At 39.7% G+C, this 12,399-nt stretch overlaps 1 protein-coding gene across 1 annotated transcript in view; it reads right to left on the reverse strand.

Moving 5' to 3' along the window:
- The window catches only part of POLA1 (DNA polymerase alpha 1, catalytic subunit), a 158,330-nt gene that overhangs the window by 52,155 nt on the left and 93,776 nt on the right, over nucleotides 1-12,399 (reverse strand). The window contains exon 34 of the mRNA XM_072137924.1: nucleotides 2,923-3,039. Coding sequence (XP_071994025.1) covers nucleotides 2,923-3,039 — 117 coding nt within the window. The remainder of the gene's footprint in view (nucleotides 1-2,922; nucleotides 3,040-12,399) is intronic.

A 12,399-nucleotide genomic window follows, 5' to 3' on the forward strand; every position in this document is an offset into this window, starting at 1 on the left:
TCAACACCACAATGTGTAGGGTTTATGCCGCTTATTGGAAGTTGGATGTGCAGTGGATGTTTTTCGCAATGTGAAATAAAAGTGGTGGGAGGGTGAGGTCAGAGGGGTACCAAAAACAAGAAAAATCTGTAATCATTCACAAGTGGTAAGCCACTGGGCTTACAACCAGCTTTGGAATTTTTTTTTTCTCAAAAGCATAATAAGCTTAGCCGAGGCCAAGTAAAGCTGAGGCCTCTAACACTCAGAGAGAAGCCATGACAAAGAAATCATAACACCATATAATACACACTCAAGGACCTGAGGAGAAAGCCCTGCATCGTATGAGCTCGGCTACATTTCAACAGTTGACATAGACCCTTGTTTACCAAGGATTTTCCTAGAGGTTAAACATTACGGAAATAAAAAAACAAGTTGGATAGGGATTAACTCCCACTGTAACAGAGAAAATGCTATTTGTATTTAAGAAAGTTCCATTAGCCAAACACTTAACTGGATAATTTACTGCGAAGGAAAATGCGGAAACCAACACCAACTTTAAGTGACACATTTATACTTGTAAGAGAACGAAAAAAGTGAATTGGGCAACAGAAGAAAAATAAGAGACCAAGCAAAGTATTGAGCATTGCTAGGATATGCTATCAGTTGATGATCGGTGGAGGTCTTGCCAATACCGGAATAAGTGTGGAGCACAAGTGGCAAAATGTGGGGCCCCTTCCTGTTTCTTTTCACATTCAAAATTCAGCCATCCAGAATAAAGTAGCAGCCAGCTGAATTGAAAAGAATAGGGATGTCTTTGGTTTCCAGCATAGCTGGGTGGACAGCAGAACCACTGTACAGGTAGTATACAGGACTACACATACTTGCTCTATAACATCAATTTAAAAAGAGGAAAAATACCTTTCTATGGAGATAATATAAAGTGTGTGGCTGATGAAGGTCCTACTGTCACTAGAAACGGGGGAGGGGGATGCATAACACAATGCTTCTGCTCACAGGCACAACTGGGAGCTAAAGGACCATCATTTATTGTGTTCATTTTTATCCAGTCTGCCCACCGGTTCAAAATATATGACCCTTGAAGGTTTAGATGGGAATTAGTTCATGCCGACCTAGTTGGGTTACATATGTGTAGGGCACAGATTATAACATGTTACTAGATATTCTGCTATAAGCAGTAACAAATACTTTACTTTTCAAATCTTCTATAGCTTCTATATTTATGGTGGCTTAGTGGTTAGCATTAGAGCCTTGCAGTGTTGGGAACCAGGGTTCAAGTCCCAGGGTCAACATCTGCAAAGAGTTTGTATGTTCTCTCCGTGCTTGCGTGGGTTTTCTCCGGGTCCTCCAGTTTCTTCCCACACTCCAAAAACATACTGGTAGGTTGATTAGATTGTCAGCCCCATTGGGGACAGGGACCGATTTGGCAAGCTCTTTGTAGCCCTGCATAATCTGTGTGTGCTATATAAAGAATCATCATCAATCATCCAAATCATCATCTATCCATCCCTGAAATCGATCTCTAATATACAGAGGTCTCATTCCTACATACCTATTGATCTTGTTTTTCTATCCACATATTGTTCTCGCATTTCTCTCTATACCACACATTTGTCTATAATCGATCCATCATCTATTTTGCCATCTATATCGTAGCTATTTCTCTCTATATTTATCTATTTTTTCATCTTAAAACAAACAAAAAAAAAAAACACTGACACTTACTATTTGTCCCCACTGACTTCAATGTAAAAGATAACCTCAAGGCATCCATTGTGGTCCGCTGGGCATCATCTGTTATGACTTATTTTTCTTTTTTTAATGTAACAAAAGTACTTCAAATCTCCATAATTTTTGCAGTCCGAAAAACGGAAGAATAATGGATGACATTACAAATTGCATTGATTTAAATGAGATTTATAACTGTTCTGTTCATTTCCTGGTTTTTACTACTTTTAGCGAACGCTAGAAAAAGGAAATCTAAACGGTAGTGTGCACCTGTAGGGTCGGTGCCAAACAGCCAAACCGCACATGTGAAGAAGTTTGAAACTAGGGAAGTAGAGACATAGAGCTGGGGACAGCGTTTTGGTTCAAGTGGATGTGAAAGCTGTCCCGCCTCCTTGATTGGATAAATGAAAGTAGTATAAAAAATGTCTTTTTATCACATAGCAGCAACGCAGAGTAACAGGATTAGAAGCAATGCGATGACTCTACAGTGTTCTCTGTGGTACTGCCTGGGGTTTATTTAGCTCATCAGAGGTGACAGGTCCCCTTTTAGGTTTGTTCATTTACATTTTTTTTTTAAATCTAAACAATTTCAAACAAAACGCTAGACACTAATTTAAACCAAGTACATTGCTTGCCCAAAAATAAGATCGTGTCCTATATTAATTTATACTTCAAATTCTTGTGTAAAAAAATCATTCCATCATAGGCATTAGCATAACCAGCCCAACTCAGAATTCCATTAAGAATTTCTTGTGACTATTTCCATGTACAACAATAGATATGGTACATTTACAGATTCCAGTTGTATCATCACCTTCTGCAACCTCATCATAAACTCCTTAAAACTTGATTTTCGTGCTGAATTTGTTGCGACGCCATTTCTTTTAGAATCATTTGCCCCAACCTCTAACGCAATAGCACTTTCCTTAAAAGAGGGTAGCCTACTCATAATGCATTTACAACGCAGCTGTCAGTGACTTTATCCCATGAATTTACACCCGTGTCAAAACATCTTGTAGTATCTAAATTATCTACCAATACTGTAGGGGGAGATGTAGCAATGACTGCTGCTAGGTCTTATTTTCAATTTTAATTTGTTAGCTTTTCATATATGTTGTAATAAAAACTATACAAAAAATTGTGCAATATAAAATATATTACTCATACATTTAAAATTGGGTAGTGATTTGCACTTACTTCTGATCTTAGAGTAGCTTTCAAACAGGCCTGGCATATAGGACCACTGCGGGAGAAGTTTAAGGGGAGCCGTCGAGTCTTGTTCTGGCAGGTCTGTTCTTCGCATACAAGCCATGCCTGAAAAATTAAAGTACAATCTTATTTTTTTCTATCAGCGAGTTTTATCTTAATGTTGACCAAAAGTATAAAAAGTACAGATCTACCACAAAGCATATATATATATGCTTTGCTGAGCTTCTCTAAAGGCTCCTGCACACAACATATTTTGCTACATCAAGAAAACACCCCCTTTCCCTTCTATGGGCTCATACACATGGTCATGGATTCCACAGGCCGTGCATGAGGTGACTTCTCAAGACGCAAAATATTCCCGCTTGTTTTTGCATCATGGGCAATTTTTTCCGATTGTCGTACATCCTGAATAACGGCACACGTCGTGTGCATACAGGCAAAGCCCAATCAAATTGGTAATAAGATCACTGGGAAACCAATAATAACCTGATAATGAAGGATGGATAACTCCTAAGGATAAAAGGGAAGGTTGGTTCTGAGATGATGTCAGAGCATTGGGTATGTTAATTGCTTAAAATTTTACAACTGGATTTTCTAAATCTATGAAGAATATACATATCATCTATATGCTGGCATTCGGAGTCTAGCACGGCGACAGATTTAATTTGAAGATACAATGAATGGGGGTGGGGTACATGAGTGCAGGATGTCAAGATACCATTACTGGCCTGACCAATAAAACTGATCTGTGGCCTAAGAATCCCATAGCATTGGCGATTCTACATACTGTATAATATGTATACAGATTTAGAAACAAGACTTTGGACAACTATTTCTATGAAGGTCACATAAATAATGCATTTACAAAATTCAAGCAGTCAGAATGCATCCAAAATTATAAGTCCTAACTGTGTTTAATGGCTGATATTTTATTCTTTTCCAAAATATTTTTAAAAAGTACAAGCTGCTTACAAGGCATTTAAGCTGTAAAAAAAGGACAGAATTTATGAGCTGTCAGTTTCTAAACATTATATTTTTCTGTGAAAACTGTTGAATTTCAAAGACGTTAAATCCACATGACCTTGTACGATTCTCTACGTTTTAACACTCTAAACGAAGATTAATTGAAGAATTAAAATGCTTCACAATGTAAACTGGTGAAAAATGCCCCTATTTTACATAAGAGATGGCGTGGAATTTCATTCATTTTATTAAAAATCAGCTCTATTTATACACCATTTTCTAGGTAATAAAATTAAATTATTATCCCCATTCGCACCAATTCCAGAAAATCCTCAAATCTTAATTCCCTAGTGATGCTAATGCGATGAAGATAATTTTAACCCCTTATTTTGCAATTTTATCCAACTTTTGCACTAGATGCTCAGTAGTTGAGCAGACACTTCACGATTTCTTTGTGCTATGAGATGCTGTGTGCTGACAATGTGCTTAGATCATCAGGGTACAGGGTTTAGCTACACTTTTAAAACAAGAGATATAGGGTATACAGAAATTTAAATGACACATTCAGCTCTGTAATGTTACCTAAATAATAAAACATACTAAAACTACTGGACAGGAACTGCCTCCAGCCCCTACCCCCCCGGAGATGCATGTTTCTATAAGAGAAATCTAACCGAACAGAAAAAGCTGCGTCCCCATCGTCAGGCCAGAGTTTATGGTCGCATTCAAGGACCACCAAAACATGCAACAATAGGACTGATAGAGGTAGGTTAGAATTATATCTGTGAAAAGTTGTATCTTATTGTATTGTATCGTAATCTTTAGTTTTGGGTAGAAAGGGTAGAAATAGAAAGAACAGTTTATAAAGTGTGATATGATATGATTAAAGGCAGAGGTTGTTCAGTGTCTGGGATGTCACAAAAGCAGTAACTGATCATCAGAAGCACAGCCATGTGACTTATGGCGGCATCTTAGGTACAAGCACACCATTAAGTGAATAGTAAGACACTCCGGAAAGGGTGATGGCTTCTTGTAGAGACCATCTTTGTAGATGAAAAGTTACTTCTAAGCTATGCATGCTCCACTAGTGTGCCTTGAAGAAAATAAACCCCTGCTTACACATATGCAGTCACTTGCTAATCAATATGATCACATCAGGCTTCGTATTATCAGGCGAAATGCATTGCATGGATCTTTCCATAGCGTGGGGAAAAAAAAACGTCAAATCACCTGTAGTAAAAAAGCAAATAGCTACAATAACTCAAACAAATGCGTCAAAAATGACTGATTAATTTCTAAAGCAGAGATTCTATTACCATCTCCTCAGTTCTAATTAACACTGAAAAGGTCATTCCTTGTTTATCACCTCTCCATTCAGACCTTATTTAAGGTTGTTTGCACTTCGTATCTGGTAATCTCCCGTCACAAATGACCATAACTGTAATTTTTTTTTTTTTTTAGAAATTAACCATTATCACAGAGCAAAGAAGCCCTTTTGTATTGTATGTGGAAAGATATACACAGCTCATAGGCATATACAGTAATTATTTTATGATTTTAGTTTATTACTATTATTATAAAGGAATCTAGCGCTGTAGTGCTGTAGTCAGAATTAACACTGCCAGGTAGCTCCCAGCAGGCTATTTTTATCGGATTGTGACCACTACTTTTTAGTAAAAATTTATGTTGATATTTATTTAAATCAAGTTCAAGTGCTGCAGGGGTGTCGCCAGAGCTACTTTGGGCTCTGGGTATTACCCAACCCGAGAAAAATTCTCCCCCACCTCCCTGCGCTGTGTATGCTGTGCCTACAGTAATGACTACATTACAGTAAGCCTCAAGACCTACAGCCAGTGGGGAATTTCACTTCACCAAAAAGAAAGTTTGCCAGGGCAAGATTTCTGGCAGAGTAAAAACACACTCATAAGATTATTTTTAGTCTTGACTATTTATGCAGTATATTACCTGTACAGTCTCCTGTCAACAATGGCTGTAGGCATACAGAACTTTATTGAAGGAGTAAAACTGCCTGTACAAGCGTTAATGCGACCCCTCCCTGCTGTAGCTCACAGGCTGTAAAACTGTGCAGGAATAATTCCCTCCCACTGTGACAACCCCCACCGGACTCCTTCAGGTGAGGTCATCCAAGGTACGGTTACATTTGTAACATCTATCCCATATATGTATCTGATGAAGTATGCCTCCATGTACTTCCACTCCACCCCATCCCCTATGGAAACTGCTGTGATTTAATGTGATCAGATTTATACATGGCATAGATGTTGCAAAAGTAACAGAACCTTAGATGACATCCATCTGATCAACTGACATTGCAGATAAGCAATTACTGAATATTTCAGAGCTTCATTGGACTCACAGTGTCAGTGGAATCACATCAGGCGAGTTGCATATAAGTTTACAAAGGTTTTTTTTTTTTTTTTATTGCAATCATGGAAAGGAACCATTTAGGCCTAATGTAAATGCTTATTGATCATAGTTTTTAATGAAATATTTATTTTGGGTGTGTTCATTTGCATCACAAGCTCTTCTTAAAAGGTTTGTGTACCAGTAACTGCTAAAAGTGTTATGTCTCTGCATTCCAGCGGTCTTCATCAGCCCCTTATCAAGCGATTAGAAATTGGTCAGGACGACTTGGTTGTAGATTTTGATGGCAGATATCCTCTAACATAAAATAGTACGAACAACCCCAATGGATTATTTCTATCTGCTCAAAAGATCAAACCAAGTGAAGGCATCAGACATTTACTATAGGACCCAGATCCTCCAAACTGATGACCACGTGACAGTTCTTGTGAACTAGAATCTCTGGCAGGAAAATGGTTAAATTAGTATCTAAGACAGAAAATTACTGGGCAATGTTTGTTCATTTAACTTTAATTATTTTGTCCTTGAGAACGGTGCTAATGAAACCGATTTTTTTCAGTGCTTTTAAATAATGGTATGAATGGACTGTAAACAGGGCCCGGCTGAGACAAGAGAACTGGCTGAGCCTGGGGGTTGCTAGGTGATGCGCTATGTAAACCCAAATACTCATTAAAGGTTTACTCAGCTTTTAGGCAACTCTCTCAGGCCCTCCAAAGTTTTTAAGAATATTACAGACTCTGAAGGCCTTTTAAAGGCAACGTCGTGAAGCTGATTACTTAGATCTTTCTCAGCTATTTGACCTTATTTGAAATCCCAGAAAAAAATGACTGCATTCATCTACTAAACGCGCACCAATGAATATGAATATATAGGTAAAATTAAAAAATGACAACAACTTGTTACAACATCTCTGTCAACCACAAGTCTCCTCTAATAAAAATGTAAAGTCGATTACTTTTGGAGTATTCTCCAGTATAGACACAAATGACACCTATTTCTACTTAAGACGCAAGAGCATGTCTTATTGCGCTATGGGGTTAAGAATGGGTTTAACTAAAGCCAAATTTGAACCTCCTTTTTGAGTCTAAGTTCGGTTACCAAACCCGAATCCCAACACCTGTAATCCATGCTGGCACCACCAGCATTTACATGGCTGTGGATGCATACCACCATTTTAGGGAGGGTCACTGGAGAGTAACGATCATCCCAAAAAGTCGGCATGACTGCAACCATTTGAATACCACTGACGATTTTGGCACATTTACTCGAATATAATCATATCTTCACCTTCTGACTCATAACTCTGAATTCCATTATGACTATTGCCTTTGGAGTCATTGCATTCAATTTCTTATGTCTAGCAACAGGCACTAATGTAGTCCCTAAAGCTGCTTGTAGCACATTGCCTGCCGGCTCCCTCCTCCATACCGCCTTCAGCTGACTTAAAATGGCTACAACTGCTGTACTGGTTTCATTTTAAAGAGAATAAAACTACTCTTTAATATTGCAGGATTAAGGATTATATTTCTGGGTGTCACAGGACTGTACATATCCACTGTTAAAGTCAAGAGTGGAACTTTGTGTCATATTAAAAAGGGATCATTTTTAAAATGATACCAGAAACATGTGCCTAGGTTCCCCCCATCAGAAGATATTTGATAACAAGGGCCGATTTTTCGGGAAGGGCTTATATCTCAAACCTATTCTGATAAGGCTGCAAAATCACACAAAACAGGGTAGCTTACACCCCATTTCACACTAGTTGATTTTTAAAGTCCTGCGGAATTAAACGGCGCTATGTAAAGACAAAGTAAATTAACAACATTGTATAGGGTTGCTTTGTTTTTTATCGAATGCCCCCATAAATATAAATGGGAGACCCATAGAAATATCCGAAACAATTCTGCTGTGAGTAAATTATAACGGGTCTATTAGGTCAGACCAGCAGTCTGAAAATAAATGTTGTGGTCAAAGTCCAAATTATCAAGCAGCAGTATTTGTGTAGCCACTCATTTGGACATTCACAAACAAATGCATCCATGGAATATTTCCGGTAATGGCCATTTTGCAGGGAGCAGACATCGTCCAACTTTCCAATGTAAGTGAACTTTGTCCCTGGCGAAGGAGAAGCTGATGTAGGATTGTTCACTGAGAGCACTTTATTAGATCATCAGTCAGAGGGTTTCACAAGCACACGGATGAAACGTAGCATGTTGGGTCTAATATACTAGGAGGCTGCCCGTAAACTGCACAGACCGCTGAGAACTTTCCATGTACTGAACTCTTGAAAAAGCACCATCTCCGCAGCTTAAATGCAGCTGCCTTTTTCAATGCAGCAAATGGGTAAATTTGACAAAAAAGCCACCATTAAGACTACATGAAAGGCTCAAGGCAACATCCTTTCAAAGCTTTGTACTTCAGTAATCAACAGATGTACTTATTCACCCCCTTCCCTCCTCCCAACCAAACCCGATCAAGAACTATTTCTGAATGGTAGGAAATAATTCCACTTTGTACATCTTTTAGTTAATCAAGACTTTCTATTCAGCAATTTGACCTTTTGTTCAAAACAGGATTATCAGTTTTTTCGCCAGTTACCAAGGGCGACTCGCATGGTGAACATAATTGCAATAATTTGCAAAACACCATGGCAACCCACATTACAACTAGGTAAATACTGGTTTTTTGTGCTACATTGTTATTTTCAGAGATGCTGAAGTCAAAGAACGAGTGACAAATGAACACAAAATTTATATTTGCTTTGTCTCAAAAGAGAAGAAAATTGATAACGAGAATTGGGGGAAACCAACTACAGCTGTAATTTCTAACTTGATTAATTAGGATGGTAACAGTCCTTAACAGTATATTCAACAAACAGCCCTGACTTTGTCTCTCCACCCACCTCTCCCTTAACGGCACCACCAGTCTTGCCCTCCCCTGCTTTTCACCTCCACCCCAGACACATTTTTTCAGCCTAGAGAACAAACATCCCCATTTGCTCTTTTCTTCAACTTAATGGAATCCTTAATTACAGAATACTGTTCCCCTGCTCTTCATTACACTGAAAACAGGGGCTGCCAGAGCAGACAGGGGTAGCTACAGTCACCTCGCCGGCTTGATGACGGACCACATTTTTTGCGCACCAGCAGCTGTTCCACTGAAGACAAAAAACCCCTGCTAAATTTCCCTCAGGCTTCAAGATGATGTTTTATTAAATTTGGAGCCTAGAGATGGGAGAACATTCCAAAATGTAAGCCATCGCTGAGGAAACTAATTCATCTATCATGCCTTGTGTGCAGTTTTCTGTCTTAGAAAGAATGAAAAGTTGCAATTCCTGACGCACAGCCATGTCAACATTTTTCTTTGCAATAAGTGGGAATGATGGAGTGGGGTGCAGAATTCCAATGTAGAGTATAGCAGGATCTGGGTGCACCCATCTAGGTCGGAAGCCTATCCGTGTATCTGGCGAGTTGTGCGTCAGTGGGGAAAAGGTGAATACTGGCGTATGATGCGACCAGTCTTGATAAAAACCCCTAATAAGACTTTGACCATGCACAATTTGTGTCCGTAACCCGCCTTTACATATGGTCTATGGAACCTGGACAACTGGCTGTGAGCACACAGTGTCTCACCGCACGGAGACTTAGTTGGGTTGCTCGGCTTTTCATGGAGAGGTGATGGGTGAGGAGCGCTCACTACCCCTCGCTTCTTATAGCCCAGGCGAGCACACAGTTGTGTGCATGGAGGTCTTAATGTTTCCCCAGCAGCAGCAGCAGAGAATGACGGATTTACCAAGAGGATATTGCGTATTAAATTTGGGCAGCTCTCATGTGGCGGAATGAATTCTATACATGGTCAAACCTGATGCAGATTTCAGTCATAATCTGTGCTATTATTTGCCACCAAAGTAAAAAAAAAATACACAAAAAATTTAAATTACAGCTACAAGAAACTACAATACATCATTAAAGCAAATTATGACTAGAGATGGCCAAATTTATCCAAATTCAATTCGAATCACCACATGTGACGTAAAGGTGCGTCACATGCCAGGTGTGGGTGCATGGAGGGCTCTTCATAGCCGGTAAGTCTTTGCTGTTAACCCGTGAATCGCCTTTTTTTAAAAAATGGCGGTGCATGGACACCTCCATCTTGCCGTGGTTGTCGCTCCCCGTGACGTCCTCGGGGAGCAGCGATCCTGCGGCATGACAGCCTCGGATCTTCCAAAAACCCGAGGCTGCCTTGATTTAACCCCTTCATTACAATGTACGATCATTACAATTTGAATGAATGAGGAAGGAAATCCCCATATGCTGCCATACTGTAGTATGGCAGTATATGATAGGACCAGACAGACAACCTAGGGTTAAAGTACCCTAGGGAGTCTGAAAAATAGTAAAAATAAAAAAAGTTATAATTAAAAAAAAAAACCTAAAAATTCGCCTATTGCTTCCTCTGGAGGCAATAGGCGAAACGCGCGTCGGGGCGAGGGGCGGACGGCAGCCACAACAGCAAGGTAACAATCAGCCGATCTTTTACCATAGAAAGAAAGCACTTGAATTAATGAATAGAGAGACTGGCATGAACTAAATACTGGCACATAAGAGTATTAGCAATACTATATAAAATGTAATACCGGTCTGCTACAGCTGGGTTGCCTGGCTCCACCTTATTCTTGGGATCATTTTAAAAATGTATGTAAAACTTTGTCAATGTGTGTTTTTGTTTTAATATCCATGTAATAAAAAGTAATCTTTTTAATATATTCTACGAGTTCCCCTTTTTTGTAGGGTGTTGTGATTTAAGTTAGGGGGAAGTCATCCTAACTCCTATTTAGGACGTACTTAATTTGGGTTATAATACATGGGATATTGTCTACAATTTTGTACAAAATAGTTTAAAAGGGACATAATTGAACTGGACACCTGTAAAAACCGAGGTTTGTGCCCAAGACAAGGGGCATCCTCTACACCTAGTGGAGAGGGGCTATAACAAAATCACCACTGAGAAGGATTCTTTACTGTAAGAGCAGTGAGACTATTGAACTCTCTGCCTCAGGATGATACTCTCTACATGTTCAAGAGAGGCCTGGAAATCTTTTTATAGGTTGAACTTGATTCTTGGAAAAAGTCTACTCTTTGGCAAGTAGACAAATATTTTGGAAACTATAAAATTTGCACACCTTTCACAGGCTGATGGGGTTAAACCCTACAGTGGAACCATTTTTCTACCAGGATGCAAGAAGTGACATATGCATAAGTCAGTGCTGGCTGAATGGCAAGCTGTTGTAGAGCAATTTGTGAGCTAACCCAGCAAGCGGGGATCAAGAGGTGTGTCGAAGGCTGCATTCACACTGCCGTATAGGGGACGTATATATGGCCGACGTATATGGCCTATATATGTCCCCCTCAGAGGGCAATGGGCGCACACCGCCCTACGGGAGCACACGTGTGCCACCGTACTGCTCCGTACCCCGTGAAAAGATAGGACATGTTCTATCTTTTCTCGGCATAAGGCGCCGTGCGCCATGTTCCTCTATGGAGAGGGGCAGGGGTGAGCAGCCCTCACCTCCTCTCCCAGGCGCCACCGTGCTATGGCAACGTGAATGTAGCCTGTGGTGTCTCAGAAATATTGGTCCACATTTAATTTTTTTTTTTTTTAACTTTGCACTGAAAAGTACATGCAAACTGCTTGTGCATGCATTTATGAAGTGCTTGCAAACATTTTGTGTGGTGGCTGCAATGGGACGTTTGGATGCTGATTTGGACCGTGCGCCATATTTATTATAGCGACTTGACTGAATTGTGACGCACGCTGTATGTTAAAGGTGCACCTCAGCAGTGCAGGGTGCACCAGATTAATGAAGACCAGGCGCCAGTATTCAATAATCCGGCATCCTGCACATTATTGAGGCAAAGTGCGCATAGAACGTACAGACTGCACAACTTTTGACCAATCTGGGCCATAATCTCACAGCAACTAACCAGTCAATGACAATACTACTTACACCATGGTAAATTTACTGCAACAACTAGTCTGTTCGAGCTTAATTTACTTTACAGCAATAGTACAACACTTCCACGGTCATATAGATCCTAAACAAGCCCTATTTACAGG

The sequence above is a fragment of the Engystomops pustulosus genome, chromosome 2, assembly GCF_040894005.1.
Source record: "Engystomops pustulosus chromosome 2, aEngPut4.maternal, whole genome shotgun sequence".
NCBI lineage: Eukaryota > Metazoa > Chordata > Amphibia > Anura > Leptodactylidae > Engystomops > Engystomops pustulosus.